The 26,146-nt window shown below is 47.3% G+C and overlaps 9 protein-coding genes across 9 annotated transcripts; 6 read left to right on the top strand and 3 right to left on the bottom strand.

Moving 5' to 3' along the window:
• Positions 1 to 115: 115 nt before the first annotated feature.
• On the top strand, positions 116 to 1,343 carry F4812DRAFT_428034 (methyltransferase). The gene has a single exon (XM_047934156.1). It carries the CDS (start codon positions 194 to 196, stop codon positions 1,130 to 1,132), a length of 939 nt encoding a protein of 312 aa, XP_047790214.1. The 5' UTR covers positions 116 to 193; the 3' UTR covers positions 1,133 to 1,343.
• A 317-nt stretch (positions 1,344 to 1,660) lies between these two features.
• Positions 1,661 to 3,807, top strand: F4812DRAFT_381606 (HET-domain-containing protein). Its single transcript, XM_047932031.1, has 2 exons — positions 1,661 to 1,859; positions 1,990 to 3,807. The coding sequence occupies exons 1-2, from the start codon at positions 1,785 to 1,787 to the stop codon at positions 3,712 to 3,714; spliced, it is 1,800 nt and encodes a 599-aa protein (XP_047790213.1). The 5' UTR covers positions 1,661 to 1,784; the 3' UTR covers positions 3,715 to 3,807.
• A 739-nt stretch (positions 3,808 to 4,546) lies between these two features.
• F4812DRAFT_428031 (copper amine oxidase) lies at positions 4,547 to 6,121 on the bottom strand. The gene has a single exon (XM_047934155.1). It carries the CDS (start codon positions 6,045 to 6,047, stop codon positions 4,629 to 4,631), a length of 1,419 nt encoding a protein of 472 aa, XP_047790212.1. The 5' UTR covers positions 6,048 to 6,121; the 3' UTR covers positions 4,547 to 4,628.
• A 1,793-nt stretch (positions 6,122 to 7,914) lies between these two features.
• F4812DRAFT_381599 (uncharacterized protein) lies at positions 7,915 to 9,323 on the bottom strand. The gene has a single exon (XM_047932030.1). It carries the CDS (start codon positions 9,235 to 9,237, stop codon positions 8,152 to 8,154), a length of 1,086 nt encoding a protein of 361 aa, XP_047790211.1. The 5' UTR covers positions 9,238 to 9,323; the 3' UTR covers positions 7,915 to 8,151.
• Positions 9,324 to 9,935: 612 nt separating this feature from the next.
• F4812DRAFT_471246 (GNAT domain-containing protein) lies at positions 9,936 to 10,682 on the top strand (the record flags this gene model as incomplete). Its single annotated transcript, XM_047939071.1, has 1 exon — positions 9,936 to 10,682. One exon carries the CDS (start codon positions 9,936 to 9,938, stop codon positions 10,680 to 10,682), a length of 747 nt encoding a protein of 248 aa, XP_047790210.1.
• A 1,152-nt stretch (positions 10,683 to 11,834) lies between these two features.
• F4812DRAFT_459175 (Metalloprotease) lies at positions 11,835 to 12,530 on the top strand (the record flags this gene model as incomplete). The annotated part of the gene is made up of 2 exons (XM_047937496.1): positions 11,835 to 12,070; positions 12,143 to 12,530. The coding sequence occupies 2 exons, from the start codon at positions 11,835 to 11,837 to the stop codon at positions 12,528 to 12,530; spliced, it is 624 nt and encodes a 207-aa protein (XP_047790209.1).
• A 113-nt stretch (positions 12,531 to 12,643) lies between these two features.
• F4812DRAFT_428029 (uncharacterized protein) lies at positions 12,644 to 14,009 on the bottom strand. The gene is made up of 5 exons (XM_047934154.1): positions 13,865 to 14,009; positions 13,689 to 13,789; positions 13,021 to 13,615; positions 12,921 to 12,925; positions 12,644 to 12,722 (listed from the first exon to the last, which is right to left on the bottom strand). Exon 3 carries the CDS (start codon positions 13,355 to 13,357, stop codon positions 13,142 to 13,144), a length of 216 nt encoding a protein of 71 aa, XP_047790208.1. The 5' UTR covers positions 13,358 to 13,615; positions 13,689 to 13,789; positions 13,865 to 14,009; the 3' UTR covers positions 12,644 to 12,722; positions 12,921 to 12,925; positions 13,021 to 13,141.
• Positions 14,010 to 16,953: 2,944 nt separating this feature from the next.
• On the top strand, positions 16,954 to 19,836 carry F4812DRAFT_381576 (uncharacterized protein). The gene is made up of 5 exons (XM_047932029.1): positions 16,954 to 17,087; positions 17,186 to 17,532; positions 17,671 to 17,781; positions 18,301 to 18,916; positions 18,985 to 19,836. The coding sequence occupies exons 2-5, from the start codon at positions 17,193 to 17,195 to the stop codon at positions 19,667 to 19,669; spliced, it is 1,752 nt and encodes a 583-aa protein (XP_047790207.1). The 5' UTR covers positions 16,954 to 17,087; positions 17,186 to 17,192; the 3' UTR covers positions 19,670 to 19,836.
• A 1,653-nt stretch (positions 19,837 to 21,489) lies between these two features.
• Positions 21,490 to 24,896, top strand: F4812DRAFT_459172 (uncharacterized protein; the record flags this gene model as incomplete). Its single annotated transcript, XM_047937495.1, has 5 exons — positions 21,490 to 21,908; positions 21,988 to 22,936; positions 23,010 to 23,137; positions 23,194 to 23,360; positions 23,416 to 24,896. 5 exons carry the CDS (start codon positions 21,490 to 21,492, stop codon positions 24,894 to 24,896), a joined length of 3,144 nt encoding a protein of 1,047 aa, XP_047790206.1.
• Between the last annotated feature and the right edge of the window lie 1,250 nt (positions 24,897 to 26,146).

Here is a 26,146-nt window from a genome sequence, read left to right as displayed (position 1 = left end):
CACCACTCACCCCCTCCCTCAATTTGACCCCCCCCCCCTCCCCCCCACCCCCCACCCCCACACCCCCCCCCCCCCCCCCCCCCCTCCCCCCCCCGTCCCCCCCCCCCCATTCCTTTTTTTTTTTTTTTTTTTTTTTTTTTTTTTTTTTTTTTTTTGAACATAAACTCGGTATTGTTTCTATATTGCTGCCAAGATGTCCGCCGAGACAACCCCAGAAGTAACTTTCCGCTCTTTCACCCCCGCCGAAGCCTCCAACTATGCTCAATTCCGGCACGATTACCACCCCGCACTATATAACGCTGTCATTGACCGGCACACATCTACCGGCGGCAAACTAGACACCATTCTCGATGTTGGCTGCGGGCCTGGCATCGCGGTTCGTGCTCTTGCTCCGCGCTTCCAGTACGCCTTCGGTTTTGACCCTTCGGAGGGCATGATCGCGGGCGCAAAGGAACTTGGCGGGGTATCAGGAAGCGGGGAGCCTATTCGCTTCGAAGTCTCCACTGCCGAAGAACTCTCCGGCATCCCGGACGGTAGTATCGACCTAATAACTGCTGCGACCGCCGCGCACTGGTTCAACATGCCCGCATTCTGGGCGAGGGCGGCGCAGGTTCTCAAGCCGGGCGGAAGCGTGGCGCTATGGTCCCACAAAGGTGAGAGGATCGCGGATAGCGTCCCGAACGCCGCAGCAATTCAGGCGGCGTTAGAGTCGCTTAGAAAGGAACATCTCATGAAGTACATGCTTCCCGGAAATCTCCTAGCGCGGGATTTATATGTCAATCTACCGTTGCCGTGGAGCGGGGAGCACCCCGTCGAGGATTTCGACAAGGACTCCTTTTCCCGGACGGAATGGGGAACTGAAAATGAAGGTTCTTTGCCAAGTGACCAGTTTCTCGCGGTGGACGAGCGGGAGGTGGATTTGGGCAGCCTGGAGGCCTTGATGGGGACGGCAAGCGCGGTGAAAAGGTGGAGGGAGGCAAATCCGGAGAAAGCAGGAACGGAAGAAGACGTCACGCGACTGATGAGGAGGGAGGTTGAGCGTTTGCTTCACGAGGCTGGAGTAGAAAAGGGGAAGGAAGCTGTTAAGAGAGTGACATCCGGTGTGTTGCTGGTTGTCAAGAAGAAGGCGTGATTACCCATGGTCTCAAAAACTCAGAATACCATCTGTAGATTCCACATATCCGTGTGATATATGAAGAAATTAAATCTTAGAACTCGTTCTTATTCATCGGAAGCCTTTATCTCTGTCGCTTTTCATTACGACCATTCGGCCGGTCGTTCGCAATGATATTTAAGCGTCTAAAAACTGAAGGGGGGGAGGGATTTTTACAACTCTAAAATCCTATCTTCATTCATCAGGTTCAATATCCCGCCTCCAACAAAAGCCACCGTCTTGGAGCTCATGTAGTACTCCCAACCTTATCCACTACGAGAGTGCCAAGGTCATCAAGTAGATCGTAAGCCCCCAAATCCTAGATGCAGTCCCACCTTAACCCCTGAAGTTTTCAGCTCGGATAGTCCTGCACGCCACCAAGTTGATTGGATTACGAACTCTTCATGCAATAGGACCTAGCTGCCTGGTAGCTTAGCTGCCTTAGCTTTGTGGCTATGTTGCATGAACATCTGTCGACTATGCCTCCAGTTAAATGCTCACTCCGGTGCAGGCGAACCTACAATATGACCTGCTAATCGCTCAATAGGTTCAATCAAACTCCACCCCAATTTCTTCCATATCTTGTGCGCGAGTCGTCCTTCAATGATCCAACTACACCAAATGTCATTCAATGCGGCTTCTCCATGTCCATACAAGGAAATTGGAGGAATTCAATGGGGAGTCCATCCCGGCTTATGCCATACTGGTGGGTATATCTCTACCTAGTTTATCTCCGTTTGAAGTTTTTATGCGAGTTACATATCGAGGTCTCCGCGACGGAGCTAAACTTGTGTGCGAAGTGAGCGTATTAGTGACTTGTTACTGACGCTAATTAGTCTCACACTTGGTGGAAACATGAGGTAACCTTTCAAGATCTTTCAAAATGGGGACATAAGATCTTGGATGGATATACGAAAATAGAAGGATGCTGCCAGCAAGCAGCAAAGGATGGATTAAACTACGTATGGATTGATACTTGTTGTATCGACAAGTCAAGCAGTGCCGAACTTTCTGAAGGTATCAACTCCATGTTCCATTGGTATAAAAGGTCCACAGTATGTTATGTCTACCTAGCCGATGTATCTGCAGAAGACGACCCATTCGACGTATCTTCAGACTTTCGACGAAGCCGCTGGTTCACTAGAGGATGGACGCTGCAGGAACTACTCGCGCCCATGGAATTGGTGTTCTTTGACAAGATCTGGAACGAAGTTAGGATCGGTCGCCTTGTTAGGGCCTTGCACACATCGCGAAGTCCGAACACAAATGCGCTCCCCAGTCAAGAAAAATACCTCAATCGATTAGGCCTTCTCACCCTTCTCTCGGATATTACCAATATCCCCAAGAAAGCCCTCGACACCGGTGACTTTTCCAAGTTTTGCGCTGCAGCTCGGTTATCATGGGCTGCCAACAGGAAGACAACCCGAATTGAAGATGTGGCCTATAGTCTTCTAGGTCTACTTGAAGTGAATATGCCCCTCCTCTACGGCGAAGGAGATAAGGCCTTCATACGTCTCCAGGAGGAGATCATAAAGTCGCGAAATGACGATAGCTTGTTAGCTTGGGGTTACCGCTTGAAACCGAAAGAACTCCCTAAGATATATTCGGACAATGTTCTTGCTCGGTCGCCCTCGGACTTCAGTCATTGTCATAACTTTCAAAACCTTGAAAGTGAAGAAACGAGCCCCGAAGTGCCATTGACGACTTCACATTCTGCAATGACCAACATTGGATTACAGACAGCAATTCCTATTCGACCTATAGATCCCAAAATGGGCATCCACATGGCCATTCTACGATGCATTTTCACCGTATGTGGCCACCGGTGTCATCTAGTTATCCCCTTAGTACACACACAAGGTGGGGATAAGAATCACTTCAGCCGAGCGCCAGGCAGCCCACCGTTTCATATCGATAGGGCTAAGTTATTTTCCCTTATCAACAACTCTAGATGTTTATACCTCCTTAGTAGAGTACCGGCGTTATGGAAATGTTTTATTACGAGGGCGACAACGACTCCTATCTACATACGAGAACATCCCGTAACAGCGCCGCCACCGGTACACTGGACGAAGCCGAGTAAGAAAGTGAACGCGACAATGAGCATATACATAGACGATCTCTTAGCTGCCGGTTTTGAACTCTCATCTTTTTACCCTCCCTGGCTAAGCAGAAAGTCAGCGAGCGGCAACTGTCTAGTTCTACGATTCAGTTCACAGAACACAGCAAGGTTCGTTCTGATATTCTCAAGGCCCAAGAAGTTTTCCACAGGATATCTGCACTTTGCAGTTTGCATAAGTTTAAGAGGTCACACCATCTCCAGAGTTGAGTGCGGTTCGGCGTTAGAGTATCTGATGGAGCAAAGCCAAAGCTTAGGGATCAACATGGATCGTCATGGGATCAAGCAGAAAGAGCTCGAGATAAGAGAGGAGACTACAGACGGGAGCGCTCGCCCTATTCACCATATATCGTTCAAATACATGTTTGGTGATATTCGAATTAGGTGTAGTACTGGTGCGGTAAACGCAGCACGAGCTCTTCGAGCACTGCACTCACAGTAAGAATACTAAACACATAAAATCATACCTCTAAGTACCTATAAGTAAAAGAGATAGATCTACTCTCAGATACAAACCGCTGAGCCAAAAGTGTATTTCTTAATAACACAATTGCTATTACAGTTTATTTGACCTATGAGTGGTACTACTCACATCTACCTAAACTACCTGGCGGCTTTCACATAGACATGTGCAAGACTCGCAAAGTCCCAGAAACTTACCAGGAGACATTGTATATGTTCTGGATGCCGACTCTCATTTTCATCGTTGGACTGGGGCTGGTTTCCAGTGGCATCTTCATGGCTGTGGCCTGGTCTAAATCAACTAATAATACACCGGACTCCACCGAAGACTCGGACTTCTGGATACAGCTGCGAGACAGGATATTGCAGATTTAAATTCTATTTGTGGCCATATACGTCGCGCGCCAGAAGTTATCAGCCGATCCTATCGCTTGGTATCATGCGCATGTGTTCACTGTTGCTGGATACGTATGCGCACTTCTCGTCGGAGTGCTGTATACGCTCGTGCTAACTATGTGGTCTTCTGTTGCATCTTTCCCAGCCAGCCTTATGCAGATGGCTGTGATGCTTCAACTTGCTCTGATTACCATGGCTCCAAAGCAGAAGCAGCTTTGGAGGAGAAACCGCGATTTTCTCTGCGCGGTGTGTTAGATAGTCTTGCGAATATGCCATGGTGATATGACATGGTGTTATGCAAATCACGTCTTTACCTCCGCTCTAAAGAAATCCTGATAAGATGGAATAGGGGCTAGACTATGGACATGTGGAATGATGAACGATGATCCCTAGGTACCTGATATGAACCTATACTTACCGATATTATATTAGCTAGGATGATGCTATTGACTTTTAAATACTATGCTGTACCATGCTTCTGTTAGGGATACCTTTTTTTCATAGTTGTACAAGAGGTGCAATGGTAGGCTCCCGCAACGCCACATTACACTGCGGCAAGTCAATCCCGTACGCCTCGCTCACAAGCTCCGTCGCATTGCCACCACCCGCCGTTTCCGGCGCAGTATACCACCTCCTATTCCTAAGATCCCCGTCCTGCGACTGATCGAAGAAATTCTGCGGCGCGAACATAACGCTGCTCACAGCCTCGGAGTACAGCGTCACGGGGACATCCTCGCTGCGCGTGAAGTGGTGCATGCCCAGGTTCAGCCACACAACGAGGTCCGCGCCCTCGACGCTCTCGCCGTCCAGGAATTTGGCGAAGTCCTGCTGCGGCTTCCACGGCATGTTGAGGTTCTGGATGCTGTTGCCCCACGGCTCCGTGTCGTGCTGCCGCGTCACGAATAGGTGCGCCTTGGACAGCGCGGTGTTGCGCCGCGAGAACGGCGAGTCCGCCGTGCTGAGCCGGATGTTCGATTTGCCCGGCACGATGCGGTACCCGCGCGGCGAGCCCCATTTGTTCGTCGCGCGGGCGTGGTTCACCGCGTACATGAGCTGTCCGTTGTCTCCCCAGCTGAGCGCCCGCTCTGTCTCGACGTTATAGGTCTCAAGCGCGATCTGTTCGAACTCGCCTAGTTCGGGCCACCATGGTTGCGTCGTGTTGACGGTCTTCAGCTCCGTCACTTGAAGGGTATTCTCCGTGCCCAAGATGTCGAAGTCGGCTTTCCAGGTAAGCACATGGTCGTGCAGCGATCCTTGTGTCGCCTCCTGAATGCGCGGACCCCACGCACCCTGGTCGCGGAAGAAAAAGGAGGACTGCAGATAACCCGAGGCTCGAACCGTGATCTCCAGGCTCCCATCAACATGGAATGCGTAATCAAATAGGTAGTCGTAATTGCCCACAATCGCAATGGAGCGCAGTGTTAAGAGTGATCCCTTTACAACGCCCAGGTTAGAAAAGCCATAGTCGTTGGGTACGTCTCCTTCGCGGTGTCGAGATAGGGGAAACCCCGTATCTGATTCGAAAATACAGATGGAATTCGGGTTAACGGTAGACGTGTTTCCGTTGTGGACAGTAACATTCCAAAACGTAGAGCCGAACGGACAGTCGAACCCCTCAACCATTGGAAACATATCGGCGCCTAACTGGAAATGGGTATCGTGATACAGCGTCGAAGCGGCTTTCGGCTGGAACCCGCCGTACTGCGCGGCGGCTTCTTGCATCGACAACTCGTACAGCACGCGCTCGCCTTTAAACCGTATGTCGAAGAGCATAACGCCCAGGGTCTGCGAGTGGGACACGTAAAACGACCACCCGAGGTATTCGACGTATTTTCGCTCCGGGTCCAGCTTGTACCGCTTGCCGCCCACTTCCAAGTTCTGCGGCGCGAACCTATCTTCCAGCTCGCGGGTTCCCATCGCCGCGTTATATTTTACCAGCGCCCAATCATAACCAGACGGCTGGTACAATTCCTCAACCAACTCGTCTGCTTCGAACGCTGCACGGAGCTCTGCGACCGTCTGGAAGAACCGCGTGTTGGTTACGAGTCCCTTGAGTTTATACAGCGACGCATCTGTGCCGGTGGTATCGAGCAAGACGTAGAAATCCAGCGGTCGCAGATAACTTGCCGGTCCAGGAAGCCTGAACATGATAACCTGAAAGGCCTGGCTCCCATTAAAAGACGTGGGCGTGGTAGGGGCCGCTACTAGGGTCGAGTTAGGATTATCATAGCCGTAGAAGACGCCCCCTAGGAGCGCGGATGTGATGTCGGTGATATTGGACATCACAGAAACCAATAGGGGCTCCGCGGCCTCCCGACGCTTTTGATCAAAAAAGCGCCCGTTAAAATGCACGGCACCGCCAGTCCCTCCATTGAATGGATAATCTAGTTTCTGGATAGTAGTCTCGCCAGACACAGGTAAGGGGCCGATCATATACTCCTGAGACACTGGCTCGGGCTTTCCACCTTCGAATATAATGGCCCTCGCCCACGTACTAGGCGTTGGTCCCGAGCCATCGAGGTATGGCAGTACGTCTGACTTATTAACAGGTACCGTGTCGATAAGCCACACATAGTTGTCATTCACCTTTGCCGTATCCGGATCGGTTAGGTTCAATTTCGACGCGGGGTTGTGGAGGAGATTCCACACGGCCAGATTGTCTTCGGGTGATATTTGCGTCCAGACATTCGCTTTTGGAGCTGACACTTGCTCCGCTGACTCGTATAGTGAACATGGTGAGCGTGGAGCCGTCTTAGATGAACCACTTTCTTGGTTAATATTAGGCAAGAACTGTGTGTGATACTCTTTCGGTGGTGTTTCTGCTGCATTTGCGAATGCTTCAAGGAATAGTGATATATATATGAGTTGTACAAGCATGTTCTTTATAGTTTGAAAACTGTCAAGTATCACGCCTGAAGTAGAGATGAAGACAAGAACATACCTAGCGATGACATACAGTATACATGGTATTTATACCCCTCTGTGACTCCAAATGGCAATTGGAGCTTCTCCCAGTTACACACTGGATCACATGATAGCCATGGATGAGAGCCATGTGGCTACTACAGATAAGTAGGAGATTTTTGATAACGACGTCGCGGGAAATATAGAAACGACGTTGTTAAGACTCGATGAACCTCACCATTTATCCGTAGATAAGAACCTTCGGGCAGATGATTGGCTATTACTTGATGGCGAAGATATATACACTCTATTTCTCCAATCGTATATTGCCAATCATACATTGGGAGCCAAGATCATATGGTTTCGTTGTTGTAACGTAGGCTGGCTCCGACTTGGCAAGATGCAAGATAACTCCTAGCAAATTTGAGATAAGCATCATACATATATGGTCGTATGGAAAATAGTTGAACTATCTTTAATCAGGGCGGCGAGACTATATAAGATAAAATTATAAATCACCACTCGAGGTAAGCATATTGAGTGTCCATAAGGTATCAATAAAGCCTTGGCGGGAAAAGGCCAACGAGAGTGATAAAAGAAATTTAGATCAAGTTTATGAAGTAATTTATTATGAAATAATATCAGAAGATGCGAAGATATATAAATGTGGCTTAGGAGGTAGGCATTCACATATTGATGATGTGTTGAGTCTTGGATGTGAGTGGGTCGCTGGTGAGATGCAGAAAAGGGGTTAAGTGAAAACGCTACGAAGTGAGACAAGTTAGGATGGACTTCATACAACCAACCCATGGCATATTAAACCCCCCTATACTTGTTAAGTCATTAAAGATTTGGTGATAGTTTCAGATTACGATTAGGGAAAAAATATTATTAACTATGAACTATGATCGAATAGTCTAAGAGGCGCTTTACTACAAACTCCAACGCGTTGACACTTATTTTACTATGACGTACATCGGTCTTTCACGTTACTCCTTGCCAACCCCAGCCGCTGAATCCTAGATAGGTACACAAAGGAGGAGTTCTACACAAACAACTGCAGCCCCTTTGTTATTTCTTACCTGGCCTATTGAGCCGCGACAACGGATGAATCAGTCTATTTCAACAGGCGATTGAAGAACGAACCGCCCGTCTGCTGTATATCAGAGTTCTTTTGGGGCGGTACGGTTTGGGTCTGCTGAGCCGGCTGCTGCTGCTGTTGCTGCCCCCCGGTCTGCGGAATAGTATTGGCCGGAGGCGCGTTCCAATTAATTGGCCCTCGATACTGACTCGGCGTTTGGCTTGGGGTCTGCGCTGGGATCGATGGTTGGCCCTGATCCCACACCTGTGGGATAGGCCGTGTCCTTTGGGTAGGCTGGACAGGAGGTTGAACAGGTTGCTGGGCCAGCTGTTGAGCTGGCTGCTGCGCTGGCTGTTCGGCTGGAGGCTGATCTTGACGTGCAAGGTTATCGCGAACCCGTTGGTTCATCATATTCAGCCACGCCTGCTCTAGTCGGTTCACAGCAGCCGCTCTCTCCTGTCGGCTCTGGCCTGGCAGTATAGTTTGTGCCGGAATTTGTGCCGGAGTTGGTATCTGGGTTGGCTCCTGAGCAGGAACCTCAGTAGGAATCTGAGTTGGTACGTGACTTGGCACCTGGGGAAGTGCTTCGGGCTGGACTGGCGGCTGTAGAGGCTCTCTACCTGTTCGGCCCTCGTTCTCTGGCCTTTGAGGGGCGGGCGTAGGGGCAGGGGCAGGAGCGGGGACAGGAGAAGGAGTAGGAGTGCGTCTAGTCCTGGAAACCTGGGGCCGGACACCCTGCGGGAAGAGAGCAGGCTGCCCGATTGCATCATAGAATTTGATGTACAAATACACAAAAGCGACAATCTTCAACAACTCCAACAAGTTATTCGAGAAGAACCGATAATCACCAAGCGTGAGCGCAAACGCGTCCACGGAGGCGTACAGCAGGTGCTTGGAGAAGTCGCCGAACCAGTGACTTCGGCGCCGACGGATCGCGGGGTACAATCTGGCACGGATGGTGAATAAAGTTACTAAGAACATAATCCAGCTTGCCGTGGATCTGACAAATCCGTTACGCTCAAACTCGACCACGACGCTCATGGCTGAGACGAATAACCATGGGCTTATGCCATAGGCCAAATCGCCTAAGACGATAGTGCTGGGCGAATGAGGAGTAGCCATTCTTATATTTGTCTTGAGTCTTGACCTATGCGTTGATATATTGAAATTTGATAATATTTGCGAATTGCCTTTAGCTGAGTTCCTCCTTATGATGTAGAAGGAGACGATGTGAATGTTTTGGTCAAACTATTTTCCTCGATGAAGCCGTCAATGCTATCGCATATATATTTCTCCAGTCCTCGGTATTGTATCGGAACGGTATCTCTGTTCTCAAACGATAGATAGTCGGTCGACGCATGTAATATGTTGTAGAGGATGTAATAGGCAGGTATAAAGAAGTTGTTCAGCGGAAAACTAATTGTTTGATTTCAATAGGATAACATAGCTCGTAATGGTTGCCGAGAAGGTTGCTGAACAACATTCTAGTATAAACAGTTTCATTGTTCTACTAGACAGCAAGTTAGAATTGATTTGTGCCTGGTCGTAAACAACAGCACTATAAACTTACGAATGTATACAAGTTACGGTAAAGCCTTCATATATTATACCGCGTTTTCTTTTCTTCGAGTTGCGTCTAGTTTCCTGGCAAGCTATCAGTTCATTCACAACCGAACAAAAACATAAGAAACACTCAAGTTGCACCTCACTCACTCACCTAAATAAATCTCCACCTCCCAATAATATTAGGTACATACCTTTGTCAAAGTACGCAGGCAACAAGTGTTCTTAAGGCAAACTTAACTAATTCGACCTAGAATATGACGACGACAACGGAGACAGTCACAGTGCAATCGACACTTCCCTTCATGGAAGTGCATGCGCTATATGCACCTATTGCCACTGGCCGCCTTATTGTTCGGCCGATTTGCCTTAGAGACATCGAAGGATTCCATGCTCTTTCTAGCCAACCCGAAGTCGCAGCTTTGGGTTTTCTTCGCGGAGCTCATGCCGAGTACGATATCATCCAGAATTTCGCAGTCATGTTAAACAACATGAGACCCTGGATTGAGCAAAAAATAGACTTTAGTATCCTCCTCCAGACTCCAGATGGCGGAGAAGGAGAATACATTGGACTAATGTCTATCGACTTTCCGGCGGAAAATTGGCCGGTTCTCTCGTACAGGCTTCGGAGGGAGTATTGGTCGCAGGGATATATGTCTGAGGCTTTACTAGGCTTTTTAAACTTTTGGTGGAATCTTCCTCGCGGTTATGCGCAAAACAGGGTGAGCTCGGCCTCTTTACACCCTAGTGAGCGTACGGCTGGTATCCCAAACGTCAGCGAGAGGATGTTTGCTACTGTAGAAGATGGCAATCAAGCAAGCAGAAAAGTGCTCCTGAAATCAGGATTTGTGTCTGTTGGGCAGTATGGCCAAGGCACGGAAGCTTTTGTTAACGTTTTCCCGCAGACTCAGGTTCCGCCAGCAGCTTATCGAGAAAGGTTTTGGGGCAAACAAAATGATAATACTGGTCCAACAAGCCTACCATTTAATGGTTTACATATATGATAATGAGGGCATTATCAAGTTCCCCCTTTCGAGGACAATGTCTTAAGTCGCACAATGTACCTACTTAACTATTTCTCCAACTAGAGATTCCTCTAGTTGCCCGAACAATGTAATATCAAGGATCCTAATACATAACGATCATGACAATTGATAAACACTTCTATGTCATACATAAAGGCACATCTATCTCGATAGACTCACTATTACGGCCTATTTATACATACCTAAGTAAGGTACCTAGGTATTTTAGGAGGTAGCGAAGCGTGAATAAAAAATTCCTCCCAATATGCTATGCGTCGATAAGAGAAGTCTTTGAATTCAACACACTGAAATACACTTAGATTTTGACACCATATGATTAGACGTGATAAGTCAACTATTATTAAATCTGAGATAAGGTAGTAAATCGGTAACGGTATCTTAGAGATAGATGAAAGCCTCAAATATGCCACCTGTTAAGGAGTTGCTGCCATTGAGGGTCCTAAGTAAAGCGTTCTAGACCGTCGCATGATGGACATTGCTTCACCTGAGGTCTGCTCGGCTGCCCCGGTGGTGGTGGTGGATATAGCGAATAAATCGCGGCCTCGTCCAGTGGCGTTTTTAGCAGCGCTATCTACGGTTGAATGTGATAGATAAGTATAAAATATTAACGCTCGATAGCACGAACGAAACTAGGCACGTACGAGGTGGCTATGGGCCAGACAGGGAGGCGTTAAAACGACCAGTTTACCTCTGCTGACATTGGTGCAGGTACGCGTGCCACCTTTTCTGACGACAGTCTGGCCAGGTTGGCTATTCAATAGTTGGTCATCTTGGGTTAGATATCATGCGTGGAGCCTGGATCTTAAGTAGCGGCGTTCAGCCGCACCAAAGTGACTGGTAGGAGCTGAACATCTTGTCGTTGCGCTGTACTGTCTCCATAGAGTAGATGATATATATTGCGAACACATCGTCAAGAATCGTATCCAGCCATCTCAACACTCTATCTCACTTCAAGTCAAGTACTATTGAGGCACTCGTCACGTCTTTAGCAAATAACAACCTTTACAATTCTTCAAACTGAATCAATACTCTGAATGCTGGTGCGGTACCAGTGTCGAACGGGCAGTAAAAGCACTATCTGAAGGCAACACGAATCCAAGAGTCGACACGATGTACCCCATCGACCAGAGCCGGAATTACTACAGATGCTCCACGCAGAAAAACCGTCTGCCTGTTCTCTGGCAGCCACCACTTTCCGAGGACCCATCGGACTCGGATTCCATCGTCGTGGGCATGGGCGACATCGTCCCGCGCTGGGACGTGTCTGGATCCAACACGACGCTCGAGTTTTTCGTCCGAGCCGACACCTTCCCGTCCGCTGACGACGCGTCGCACGCCGCCCAGATGTTCCAGCAAGCTGCGGACGACTGGAACGCGCTTGGCCTGGGCATCTAGATCTCGCAAGTCACCGATGAAAGGAAGGCCAATTTCGACCTCGTGTACAGGGTTAACGGCAGAGCGGACCAGGGCCTCTACGCCGAGGCGTTTTTCCCGCACGAGCGCCGTCGCGACGTGGTTGTGACCGACTTTGCCCTGAGCGCGAAGGAGAGGGGCACCCTGAAGAACGTGTTTCTGCACGAGATCGGCCACATCCTCGGTCTCAGGCACGAATTTGCGCTGGATAAGGAAGAGGAGGGTGCCGTGCGGTTTATGGAGGAGAATCCCGTTTCTGTGATGAGCTACACTAGCCCGCCGACCATGCAGGAATTCTACAAGCTCGAACCGGGTTTTAAGATCGCTGGAAGTCCTATAGTTGACTTTCAGCCCGAGCTGAGGAGGCAGACAAAGGCAGTTCCGCCAGTGTAGCTAACGATCGTCTGACTGTCAGGGGTTTCCCCAAGCACTGCTGCTGGGCACATCCGAGAAGGGTCTTCACTCATTATAAGATGGCGTGATTGGCGGGTTTCCCCTGGTAAAAAGTCGGTCTCGGCTACTTGAAGCTGGAGATAGCTAGGTTAGATAAGGTACCTAGATAGAGTGGTGATGCAGATAGGACTTGGAAAATATCATATGTTAGAGCTCTGTCTCCTTTGAGGGGTTACTATAGACGTTACCTTAGGTACCTAAATTTGCCGAGATATCTGTCAGTTGATGTTGAAGCACTAGGAGAAAGTTATTTTTGCCTTGTACCAACAGGGACACTATACACGAAGTCTTTAACGAGTGAAACATAAGGCATAAATAATTGGCTTTTGTAGGTATTTACTATTCCTAGTTTTGTAGAACAAGAGTTCTGCTAGTTATGAAAATGAAACAGACAGCACAACTCGTACCAAACAGACCAAACACTCACTTACCCAGATAAACAGTACTATACGGCCTCAACCAGTCAACCAAGGTGTTCTTCTAGGCATATAGAAGTCATTGTCGCAAGATCAAGTCAGTAACCTGAAAGTGTCAGAGGGATACTTACTGCCTTAAACAAAGCGCAGAAGGCAGATGTAGACGAAGACGCAAGCGAATAGCCCCGGGTGAATGGCCAAAAGGCAGCATGCACCAGCCACACTGAGGTAGAAGTACGCGAGCGCTACGAACACGGTGAATGTCTCTTGCCAGAACGAACAGAATACGAAAAAGAAGAGGGCGAGAGTCCATCCGACGAGGAATTGGGGGATGGGTGCGAAGTCTGCCATAGTGACTGGTGATAGTAACGTTTTGCTCTAGGACGTGAGATATTCTGGAGTATGGTCTATGAATATCGAGTTATGTTGTGTTGGATGATATTCCAAGGTTTGGATCCAGACTCTGCCAAGGTTAATATAGCATAGGTGCGCATTGTTAAGGCAAAGACAACACCTATTGAATGATCTATACATGTTCTTTAATTCCTTTATCCACCAACTCATTCTTTATTCACGACCTGATTTATGTTATTTTTAGTAATTATAGCACTGAAAATGAACGTACATTGTTAGTCAAAATTAAGTAGGTGTCTGGCTTTGATTGAGCTTTTGTCAGACTCACAGCTTTCAATGTATCTTGCAACACTCTTTACTGTAGGATAAATAATTCCACGATATAATTAACAGGTAGGTAAAATGATGGTGCGTAGAGTTTATGCAGAGCTATAGTATAGGTAGGTAGTTAGAACCGGGTATTGATGCTTTAATCCGATAGAATTTCCTCAAAGGCTCACTCACCGAATCTTACATTTCGGATATAGTTTCGGTCAAGAGACCATTGTGCAGATCTATGATAGGTTAGGCACCTATCATTAGGTAGACTTTAAGGCTTTGATTTGATCACCCGATTTTGTGGAGGAAATAGTTACCTCAATAACTGCAGTGACGTGAATGTTTGGAATCATACCCCCTGCGACTATATTAACCAAGTACTAATGTGGCGGCGGCTTAAACATGCAAATAAAGAAACATAGGATGACAGTCAAAAGGAAAATCCATCATCTCATTGGTAGAATAGTATCGAGAAGTTACGAAGAACAGCATTTTCGAAGCTAGCATCTTTTACCTAGTGCTTGTTTGAACATCATAGGGTGTAATATGGCATATACTCTTTTATTTTTATCACTGAATCTGCAGTATCCCGAGGCGCATTACTTACCTATTCAGCGACTCATAGTCGTGTTCAAACTGTCTAAGACATTCATCAAAGCGGAGAATACGGTGAAAACAGGCTCAAACAACCTTAACGCCGATGATGTACCTACATTGCGATCATCTGCCTTACAAGCCTTAACTTAACTGTGCTTTCGAGTAAACTTGACTGTTCCATATGCCATTAAGCTTTGGCAACTTGACGGTCCACGACATCAATAATGTCAAGGCGTAGACCACGGGATCCTCGCCATGCGTAACGCTACGTGGCCGACACCACAGCCAACATCGAGCACCTGAGAACTAGAGGACAGCGCCATTAGGTACCTGCTACCTCAGCCATCTTATATTTCGTACTAGGTAAGTCCTTACATACCTTAGGTAGATAAGGGAAAGGCCAATAACTGCCGTGTTCTTAATGCGCAAAGTGTTGCTTGTTACTCAAAAGTAATCTATACCTTCACTTTGACTGAAATAAGTAATAGTAAGATGGTAACGGGGATTCGGGCTGCTAATAGAGGCCGAGTTATGACTCTTGTCGGGGAAAGATAACATAGCTGCAGTTTACAAGGAGAAAAAAAAGAATAACTCGCAAAAGCGCGGTAACGGAGAATGACTCAGTAAATACACGCTTAGTAACTAAGCACTCCGATCATCATAACTTACCGAATTATCCGTGATGGATGCGTATATGCGTATCGGTAGGGCTGAAGAGACAGGACCCTGCTCCCGCTCCCCCGATTAATGTTTCCAAATTTAGGACGAGGCAAGGCTTTTGCTCCACTAAGAACAACACTCTGTTTAACGTCAGTATACAATTATTATTCAATTATGCGAACTACAATCTTAAGAGGATAAACTGCCTAAAGGCTAATAGAGGAGGATTATAATAGCTGAGCGTTTGTCTAGTGACTGCCTAGATATTTCATCTATATCTCATCGGATATCTGCCATACATTCATTTTCTTATATGGCATTATTATAATATTTGTTTATCTTCCGTCATCGAAATATCCATGGCCAAGAGCCAGCCTCCTAAAGCCTGCTGCTGTAATACTAATTGTTCAGATGAACATATGTCTCTAGTCCTTCGTAACACTATTAAGTTGCTTTCTTACTATCTCACGCCCTGATATAGTGGCTTGTGACCATAGCATTGCCTTCTTCCCACCACACTTTCCAGCTCTCCAATGTCAGATCAGAGTATTGGTTGACGACCCTTAGAACACAAAACTTACTGTCATTGGACCTTAAAGATGTAAGCACCTAGGTAGGCAGCAATACGATGACGTTCATGAGGGTACCTACCTAAGGTACATATATTGAACAATAGCCTAAGTCAATGCTACACAAAGCTAAAGACGGAGTTTGAGAAGCACGTTCACAGGCTTCTCAACAGACCGAACATATCTAGGTAAGCTATGGAGAAAGCGTACAAAGTTATCAGGTATATATCATACAGTGGCTTTTAAGCCTGTTGACTTCTTGTAAACAATGTACGAGGCCAGTGCTTACCTTGTACCGTGGGTGTCTCTCCTCAAACATCTAATGGGGCTACAAATCAACCTTCAAAGAACAATGGTCCCCTTCTTATATCTACCACTCCCTTTGAAAATATCAGCAACGACCCCCTTTCTAAGAACAGTCATTGGAACCTAATGTACTGCCACAACGCAAGTCTATGCCTTTCCATGTAGGCATGGTATATATGCCGGCGATGGATATCATAGAGCCCTATATACATTATACGAACTTGAAAACCACACTATGGATTGTAGTCTCGGCGACCCCTCCTCCGTATATACATGTAATATCATAGGGTTAGGGCTAAATAATATCATCACGAAGTTTCTTCAAGTACTCTTATATGCCTACTGCCTACTGCAAGAATAGGAAGGGAAGGAGGTCCTTCCGGAGAAGAAATATCTTAGCTACTTCCTCAACTTGGACACTTGGAAGGGTGGTTATCTAGGATCAAAGAGGAGTCTTCTAGAATACCCAATGTCTTACCTAGCCTACAATCTAGGACCGTAGAGAAGCTTGTCGGGCAGCTGCCAAAGCCAAAGGTCCGAGTTCTTACAGCAACGCCGAAGGAGCCCAAGAAAGAACTCGAGGCTCTTAGCGTGTTCTTGACCTCTCAGTTCCTTCCTTTAATTCCTGCTACATAAAACTACAAGGAAAAATACCTACCTATCTTAAGGCTCTGTACTTCGTCGCCCTCCGTAGTGGTTTTGCAAATCATCTCTTCCCTCTTCCCCCTTCGGTTTCCTTTCCACAACTCGAGAGGACCTGCCACAAAACATTACTTCGTCGGTACGTATTTCAAAGCAATATCTACCTCTTCCCTAGGCAACCCTACACCGTGTGATACGTCTACACATATCTTTTTTTGTCAATTTAAGTCTCTATTCCCTAGGGCTTTTTTTGTGTGTGTGACACTGCATCCTCGCGCGTCCAAAACAACATTGTCATCTTTCCATTACCGACCACCAACCAACGCGAGGCTACCTGACACTAAGTATCTGACACACTGAATCAATCAGAGTAACTCGCAGTGCCTAGTATCTTTGGTCTTTGCGTATAATATTTATTGGTAAGTTCCCCCAACAGTGCTGGCTGTGAATGAGGATATGATCGTGACTTTACTTGGACGCCTCCCCTCACCCCTGTTGTTTTCGCACCTACTTTCGCATCTGACCTATCGCTTAACACGATGATTACAGGACTTTATTGGATTACCTTTTTGCCTTTACGGTACTTTACAGGGTGTTTGTTTAACATCTACTTCGGGTCACTTGACCTTAGCACAGTAAGTACCTGACCTAACCTTGCCTAACCTACCTAAAGTAGAGAATTGCAATTATACCTACGTGGGGGGCGTGGATGATTAACCTACATGGATACTAGATTAGCTATGGCGAATCATCAAGATCATTCGTCCCAGGGTCCCCGGGATCTAGGCTACGGCCTCCAGGGCCCTCGTCATCCTGGCATGGGCTACAACGGAAACCCTGCACAGCAGGAGATCCAGAGAAATCCCCTCCACCGAGCTGGTGAGGAGTCGGGCTTTCTCGACCCGCGAGTGTTGGGCAATGGTGGTAACCATCCCAACGCTGCCGCCGAGAACTCGTACGCAATGGCTCGTGGCGTGCCTCAAGGCTTGCTTCAAGACTGGCCTCAAGGCGTGCCTCGCAACGTGAGCCAGATGCCTCTAGGAGCAGCACATAGACATACCCTGTGGGCGGGTGACCAAGGTGAGTCATGGCTTCAGCCTGATTTTTTTTCTCTCTTTCTTTTTTTTAATCGATGATTCGAATCTATCTTCCTACGCTTCGCCTCGTGTTGCCGCCTAAAATATAATATCCCAAACTAACAAGTATATAAAAACCCAGCAGATCCCCAGAATCCCCGACCGGCTATTGGCACACAAAATCCCCCTAACGACGACGACAACGACGATTGGACGTATGCGATCGAAGTGATACCCGGTCTTGATGAACCTGGTAAGTTTAAGTTTGATGTTTTTTCTATTCCATGTTACATTTTCCCTCTCGTTAGCCTAAGCCCTACAGCCTTCAAGCCCAACAGCCTTCAAGCCCAATCAGCTCCCTTCACGACGCCCCCTTATCCCTGTCCCGTCCACTCTAATATTTATGTACTTTGTACCTGCCAAGCCAAGTGTCTTGCATGTACTGGTTAAGGGCATAAGGCGTGGCATGGAATTATGGATAGGTATATCGTTACACGGATTTCTCGGCTAGCGTGGAATGAGCCGTCCACACCGTCCGTGCGAATCTCTTTAACGATTGAGCCCTACACTGTGCGCTACCTTCAGCTGCCAAACAGCCAATCGCCAATCACCAATCAATTAATCGTGCATCATTTCATCTCCATCTTGAATGAATGCCTTACAACAACTTATACCTTATACCTTATACCTTATATCTTATACCTTTACAACTTATTTCTTAATTAATATCCTCTTCTCTGTCGAGTTGCTAATCGTACTCCTATCACTCCAGGTCAAGAATTAGCCATAGGCCACACCCTCGCTATCCATCAGTACCTGAAAAGCCGATCTGTCAACTACGTCTTAACCGTTACTGCACCCGTTGAAAGGTCCGGCCTTTGTCGACAGTTCGCCCTTCGAAAGCAAGATCGATCCAACAACCGCCTGAGACTCGAGTTTCTTAAAGCCTTTAGCCCTAGCCGGCGCTACAACAAAGAGTTCCCGCGTTACTCCTTCAAGATGAGCGTCATATTCAAGGACCGCGTGGTTCAACCCGCCGGTCCGTACCCGCCCGGCATCGACGGCCGACATGATCAGGAGGAAGATAACCGTTTTTCTCCGGGTCCCTCTATGAACGGTCTTGCGGGATACGGTGTGGGGGACGATCAGCTCTTACTTCCGGCTTCTCCCAGCTCTAACGGCTTGGATTCCCCTTCTCCTTTCGAGCGGCCTATTTCTCCTCCCGAAAGTCTCTCAACACCGGGACATCGCCATGCCCGACCGCCTCGCCTAGGGCCCGTTATCAAGCCCACCCGTGTTGCAATCAAGAATCGCGATGGAAAGTTTGCTTGTTCCTTCCTCGGTTGTACCGAGGAGGTGAAGGTGTTTAGTCGGAAATGCGAATGGAGGTAAGATATACTACCCTACCGTCTTTGTATTTATCTAAAGCACCCAGTTTTGCTAACTCTTTGTTTAGCAAGCATATGGATAAGCACGACAGACCCTACAAGTGCCTAGCGCTGGGATGTGAGAAGCTCGCCGGCTTCACGTATTCTGGCGGCCTCTTGCGCCACGAGCGGGAGGTTCATAATAAGCACGGTGGTCCGAAGAACCCTCTGAACTGTCCGCACGGAAACTGCAAGCGCCACGAGGGCAAGGGATTCTCACGCATGGAGAACCTCAACGAGCATCTGCGCCGAGTGCATACTCCTAACGAAGCTAACGCCGGGGCTGCGGTCGCCCAATCGCCCGAGGCCGAGCTCGACGAGAACCCTGCCCCCCTTCAGCAGGCGGTAGCCGGCCAGAAGATAGGCGAGAAGCGCAAGCCTGAGGATGATCTCCGCGAGGAGGTGAAGCGTCTCCACCAGGAGAACCAGAAGCTAAAAGACCAGATTCTCGCACAGTCGATTAACAGTATGGCAATGATGCAGACTATTGGTCAGATCAATGCACGACTAGCGCAGCTTGCCAACGGCGGCCCTCACCCCGAAGACCAAGCCCAAGCCCAAGCACAAGCCCATGTTCAAGTTCAAGCCCAAGCTGGACCCCCCAAAGCCGAGCTTCTACCCGCGGCGGCACTTCCGCAGGCCATGCCCGAACCCGACCTCAGCGATCCCCACGCCGCCGGAAACGCTGACCTGAACCCACCCGTGCCGGACTAGGACGCCTTCATGCAGGACTGGGATCAGCCGTTTACCGACGGTGCGGGCGGGTTTCTTGACGATTCTGAAAATGACGAGGAAGAACATGACCAGTAGGGCGAGTTTGGCCCCGGCGGACTTGGCGATGATGACGAATGATGAATGAAGAAGAATAAGAAGAACAGCTCGATTAGTCAGTCCTATTCGAGCTTTGCGCAAAAAAACAATCATCTTCTCCTTTTCTCTCTCCTTTTTGTTTTTCTTTTGGTCGTTTGTTACACGAAGATACCCCACTATTATTTTCGATCTTTTTTTTTCTTCTTCTCCTTTTTTTTCCCGTTTTGCATGGCATGGCATGGAATGGCCTCAGGCGTTGGCGGCCGACTTACGAGGTACTCGGACGGATCAAGATTATATACGAGTTGGCACGGATAAGGAGGTTCAGGCGTTGGGGAGTGAAAGGGTGTTTAGGGACCTAACATTATACGCATTTTCAGGCTCGGCACATTTCTCCTCCACACCCCCCCTTTTTACTCTCTCTCGGAGAGAGAGATAAACAAACGAGCAGACTTGTTTCTCATTTATCCTTCTATAGGGGATACGGGTGGGGGTTTTCTCTTGTTTTATTCTCTATTGTTCTAGGCGGAGGACCTGGATTTTCTACGAAGGAGGTTGGTTGGCAAGTTGACGAAAGTCTTCCAGTACGGGGGCTCGAAGCCCGAGATTCCCTTCTTATTCTTAGTCTCGCAGGTGGTTTGTACCACAGAAGGGTGTGGATATCGACAGAAAAAGACGAGATCAGATGAAGGTGGTGATGGAGATGGAGATGACACCAGATGTGAAGGATTATTTGTAAAGATATGATTGTCCCTCTTCCGCGGAGGGGGATGTCTTTGTAAGTAGCTGGACTTTGTATTAAGTACAGACGAGACCGTTTCTGGTATCATTTTGGAGGTGCAGATATGCTACCTAGGATATGTCCGCTACAGTTGAAGAAAAAAGGATATGAGCTTCCTGCCATCGTCGTGGTTCTTTCTCTCAGGGGTGTAATATGTGTCGTTACTAAATAAACCCTCGGTATATCCTCAACCACGAGTAGGCTCCAATACACGTCCGACTTATCCCAACAAATGGAGGCTTTAAAAATCCTCCAGTCATCTTAAGAGTAGTACAAGAGACCGGGCCAATCGGATTATTCGAAGCTTTACGTACTGTAGCCTTTTTCACCCCTGAGGAGATAGCTTGGGATTGAAGTCCCCTAGGAGATGACTTCCTAGTGGTGTCTACATATATTCGACCCAGCGCCCTTAAGGGGGTTCTGCGTTTTGATCGAGGAAATGGGCAAGACAGGTAAGGATGTAATATGAGGTACTCCTCAAGATGTGCAATTTCTACGCGTTTCGAAGTATTCTCAAGTATTCATAAAATTTCATCATTTCTTTTTCTCTTCTAGCATCGACAAGGGTCGGGATTACCTCTTATTGGTGTACTAATCACTGCCCCTTTTCATAAGTAAAGTGTAGCACTCCCTTAGGGGGTGCTGCGTCGACGTATCTACCTAGGTAGACAGTTGTTCTCGAGTCTTTTAAATCTGCCTTATGGCAAAGGCACTAAACCGATGTTACGCAACATATGTACCTATATATTATGCATCTTTGGCGAATTACATGGCGGCGTTGCATTGGGCGGTTGTGGCTTAGAAGTCAGATATCGGGCGTAAATACCTACCTCTACCTACCTACCTATCCTACCTTAGGACCCAGAGCCTTGCAATGCAAGCTCGTCTTCCCCCTCCCCTCTTCTTGTCATTATTTTTACAGTCAACCACAATAGCTGCCACGATGGATCCATTTTCTATTTCCTCAGGAGTTGTTGGGTTCATCTCCTTGGGACTAACTACTGCTGGTGGGATCATCAAGTACTGCGAATCATATCGATCCCGGGAGGCGGACTTCGCTCAGTTAAAGCACCACGCTGAGGAGCTAGAGTCGTTCCTCAGCTCGATCCATGACCGAACCACAGCGCCGCAAACTCTTCCCGGAGACATCGATACCTCTTTGCAAAAATGTCGCGACGCCTGCGATGCATGTCTGAACGAGGTCAAGCGATTGAATTCGAAGTACACCTCCCACCCGAAGCCTAGGTGGAAGCCGTTAAAGCGGTTGAAATACCCTTTCGACAAGGCCAAACTCGACGATCTCCGATCTCGCTTACGAGAATTCCATGCTAGACTGCTGGGATTTATGCAGTTGGTTAATCTGTAGGTACCTACCTACCTAAACTAACATATGATAAACACCTGATACTGAGAGTTCTGGTCATTGATAAATACGTTACAGGGACGCTACGCGGGACATAAGAAGTGTCGCCGTTTCGGAATCTGCCAAGATAACACTTTCGGTAGAAACGGTCGGAAGAGAAGTTCAGTCTTCTCTATCGAATGTGCAGCAAGTAGTGACCAGCGCGATACATACTACTGCTAACCATCTGGAATCATCCTTCCGGCGTGACCTTGGAGAGACCGAGGTGCATTTGATGTCATCCCTAGACGGAAATCGCAATCAACTAGAATCGTCCTTTCAGCATAGCCTTGGAGAAACTGAGACGCATTTAATCTCATATTTGGAGAACAACCACAGTGCCCTATCTAACCAAGTCTCCCTAATCACCGTGACTCAAGAAAATCAATTTTCGTCGTTCAGGCAATACATGGATCATCGACTCAGAGTCTTGGAGCAAAATCAGCAAGAGTTCTTCACCAGGGCCTTATCTGCGAGCGCTGAGGTTGATAAACCAGAGGAGGTCCTCAATTCAAGCAATGCTGACTGCCGTTGGATCAGACGAAGCGCCAGGGAGAAGATGAATCTCGGGATGTCCGAGCGCAGCATTTTCGACTCTCTTTGCACCTGTTCAAAGATGCAAAAGCGCCGTTCGACCAAACAACATCAAGACGGTTGCGTATATTCCTTGAAACAATACGACAGTTGGACTTTCAACAGAAGTTTTCGAGTCTTTCGCCGGGCGGTCACTGTAGCATGCAGGTTCGAGTATGCTCGAATGAATTGGGCTCGCGACTGGCGTGTCTATCCAAATATGACGGTTCGGATGACTGTGCCGCGGTCCTCGCCGGCATTCACTACAATGGAAAAAATTAGCTTTGACTTGTACCGTCATGTACAGGACATGGAAGAATTGTTTAGGGATTGCTTGGTTAGACTGAAACTGATATTTATGAATGGTGAAGGATGGCCAACAGATGTTAGAGAAGATGGCTCAAACTTGATACATGTTTGTCTATTCAGCCTGCACTCTATCTTCTACTCCTACTGCTGGAAGCAACTAACGAATAACTGCCACTTAGAGGTTTCTTGTAGATTGTTACGTCTTTTTAATATCGGCTAAATCGTATGAAAAGACCCGCCCCATTATCCAATTCGTAGTCGCGTTGAAAGAGTTGGGCGTGCCTATAGATGACGATTCAATATTTGGGTGGGTTAAATTTGTCAAAAAGAAGAGCTATAAAGCCTAGACTAATCTTCCTATAGCACGCCTCTTGCTTGCATCGTCCGAACTGGGCGTGGAACGAATCCCTCCAGCTTAATACTAACCCATTTTATGGGAATCCTTGAAACGGAACCTGCTCCATTTGATCGGTTAAGTGATTACCAGGTCGTGAATATATTAAGATGGAGAAATCCTGAACTATGTGAATGTGAGCTGCCGTAAGCTTTCTTTATTTGGTCGCGGTCGAACTAACGATGTTGTAGTGATTAAGTGTAACGACCTGACCCGCCTAGTTCTTCGTCGCTGCAAGCCCGACATTCTGGACCTTCTTAGAAGTAATCATTCTCTCATAGATTACAATGCTGGCCCGAAACTAACCACGCTCCACTTCGCGGTCCCTTGGCCTGAGGGGCTTTCTCTCTTGATCGAAAATGCAGGAGAACCCATCCAATCGATAATTAACGGCTTCGACGGATATAACAGTCCTCTTCATTACGCGATAAATCTGGGAGAGCTTAATTCTGTAGCTTTGTTGCTCAATGCAGGTGCAAGCATTGATCCAGAGACATTCTCCTATTTGTCTAAGCTATTAATAGAGCAGGGTGAACCAGCCGAGAAAATAATGCATGTCGTGGTTGAATCACTGGCACGGCAGCGAAGAGACTTGTTACGAATAGCCTTACAGTATCTTCCTAAGGATACTATTGAAGAACTTCAATTGCGGAACGAGAGGCTTCTTGACGATAAAGCATTCGCCGTCGTAGAAGCGCTAAGGCGACAACATGCTCCCATATCCACGGCCTACGAGTTCCTAAAACCCGGTTCAGTATACCATTGGGAGTATTTAACCGCCCGCATAGCTCGAAAGCTCTTCGAAGTCGGCTTCTGCAACATAAACTCCAGGTTACAAGGATACACTCCGTTGATGATACAAATTTTAACAGCTCCAGCTTACGAGGATTACATTTTGGAACTTATTGTCTGGTTTAAAAATCACGGGGCTGACTTCCATACACCAGTTGATATCCCCCCTGATATTTCTCCTGCTCATGACGCTGTGAAAACTGGCATCACGACTTATGTCAGCCCACCGAGACCACCTATCCACTTTCTCATGTTCAGGCTGGGTCGTAAATTAACATATATTTCTGAGTACGAAGACCCTGGTCAAATCTTCACAGCAAACCAGCCGGTACTTTCTTCCTTCTTTGGGGACGACACGACAGACTCCTGCATTTGTTACTGCGCAGCCCACGGGTGCACTCCGACTTCCAAGTTTCTCATTGCTATTTTGGAACAGATTAGGTATTATAGGGATAATGGTGATATCAACGAAACTCTCAGGGTAATACGATGTGGCGAGCCAGTGATATCCGAAGAGAATAAATCCAAGGTCTCATTAGAATACATCCGTCTCATTACGCACTGGAGTCTTGGGATGCGTCATACATGCTGTCACCTTGACGATTCGCCCGAACTAGAACAAGGCTGCAACTTAGTTCATGTGTTGGATATAGGCGAGATCCAAGAGATACGAGAGGAAGAACGATACCTGGCGAAGCGGCTAGAAACGCTGGTAGACGAGTTTGAGAAGAGATTCCAGGAGCTGAACGTTCCGCTAAGCCGGTTCATGGAAGAATACATGATTCCTAGACTTGAAGAAGTCAAAGAAGAGCGGGATGAGTTGTCAGCTGAAGAGTTGCACGCTATTAGGGAGACCGGAGTTATTCTGTATGAAGATTGATCTCTTAGTGATAACCTGCTTTGTTGCTGTTTCTATAAGATAATACGACGTTTCCTTCTTGCTCATTTGCAGCTATGTACTAGGAGGTAGCTAAGGCTTTTGAATTTTAAAGAATTATAGATTGTTGCGCTACCTAGTACCACTGTAAACCACTCAAGGACTTCAAATTTATGACTCTCATACTTCGTGTTTAAACAAAAAAAAAAAAAAAAAAAGAAAAGAAAAGAAAAGAAAAAGCATTCAAATGAACATTCTACCTTGGTACCTTATGTGTATGTCTTCTACATAAGAAATATCAAAGCTTTTTCTGGTGCGATACCTTTAATTTAAGCTTGGGGTATATCATGAGTTCAAGCAAACACCTCAAGAGTTTCAACGACTTGAGCCTTATTAAGTGACACTATGCTGTAGATGCACAGCCTACCTAAGTACCTCATATAATATTTAGAGATAGAAACTTTTCGAAATTTCGTACCTAGGTAATTATCACGTAAACTCGATCAGACCGTAAAGAAGAACCATACGCGCCGCGCTCAGGAAGCTTGGCGGGTAAGATTCAGCCATCAGCAATAGTCCTTCATGACTAACGAATACTTGGAGATCTTATTCTAGAAGCTTACGGCGGCGCGGACGAGGGCTCCTAGAAAAGCACGCCTCGAAATATTTAGCCTAGGGCCGTACTTATACGCCGTTTCGGCCGCCACCGCCGTGGTGATGCCATGCGGCCTTGGCACAAGTACTACTATGATATCAGAATTGCTAGGTAAGATATGGCTGACACTCATGACCACCACTTCTTGATTTCCGTGCTTAACAGCCGGTAACTCCGGGTTTTCGGGTCCCGATAGCTCCGTCAGATGATCGGCGGGGGAAGTGTTGGAGACACTTGGTAATTAGGACAGATAACCCCCAAGGACTGTGTCGTCAGAGTAGTAAGGCGGCCTATGATCTCTCGATGATCGTTCAGCTTACTGCTTACCGCACGTTTCAGATCTGTGTAATCTCTGTAGCCTATTATCTTGAGTCTTTAACCTATTATCCAACGATCCGAGATCCACCTTGTGCAGAAGAATTATTATGTGTTGGGGAAACTACCTAAGATAACTACAGCCTGAGTTCTATATATCCTTCGAAACATTTTAGCCCCTTCAAGCTTACTACCGAGAACCCTTTCCTCTGCCTACTTTTCTTACTCGAGGACTTTCCAAGCGAGACCGCCCATAACACGAAGTAAAAGGATTCAGCTTAGG

The sequence above is a fragment of the Daldinia caldariorum genome (assembly GCF_022478825.1).
Source record: "Daldinia caldariorum strain CBS 122874 unplaced genomic scaffold F4812scaffold_8, whole genome shotgun sequence".
In the NCBI taxonomy this organism is placed as follows: Eukaryota; Fungi; Ascomycota; class Sordariomycetes; order Xylariales; family Hypoxylaceae; genus Daldinia; species Daldinia caldariorum.
Note: the sequence above shows the minus strand (reverse complement) of the source record. Positions and strands in the feature narration are given on the sequence as shown.

Coding starts and splice junctions, on each gene's coding strand:
- F4812DRAFT_428034 (XM_047934156.1), top strand. CDS start 194: ATGTCCGCCGAGACAACCCCAGAAGTAACTTTCCGCTCTTTCACCCCC.
- F4812DRAFT_381606 (XM_047932031.1), top strand. CDS start 1,785: ATGCGGCTTCTCCATGTCCATACAAGGAAATTGGAGGAATTCAATGGG. Junction 1,860..1,989: donor TCCCGGCTTATGCCATACTG/GTGGGTATATCT, acceptor GACGCTAATTAG/TCTCACACTTGGTGGAAACA.
- F4812DRAFT_428031 (XM_047934155.1), bottom strand. CDS start 6,047: ATGGGAACCCGCGAGCTGGAAGATAGGTTCGCGCCGCAGAACTTGGAA.
- F4812DRAFT_381599 (XM_047932030.1), bottom strand. CDS start 9,237: ATGGCTACTCCTCATTCGCCCAGCACTATCGTCTTAGGCGATTTGGCC.
- F4812DRAFT_428029 (XM_047934154.1), bottom strand. CDS start 13,357: ATGGCAGACTTCGCACCCATCCCCCAATTCCTCGTCGGATGGACTCTC.
- F4812DRAFT_381576 (XM_047932029.1), top strand. CDS start 17,193: ATGGCGAATCATCAAGATCATTCGTCCCAGGGTCCCCGGGATCTAGGC. Junction 17,782..18,300: donor ACCCGGTCTTGATGAACCTG/GTAAGTTTAAGT, acceptor CTATCACTCCAG/GTCAAGAATTAGCCATAGGC. Junction 18,917..18,984: donor AGTCGGAAATGCGAATGGAG/GTAAGATATACT, acceptor CTCTTTGTTTAG/CAAGCATATGGATAAGCACG.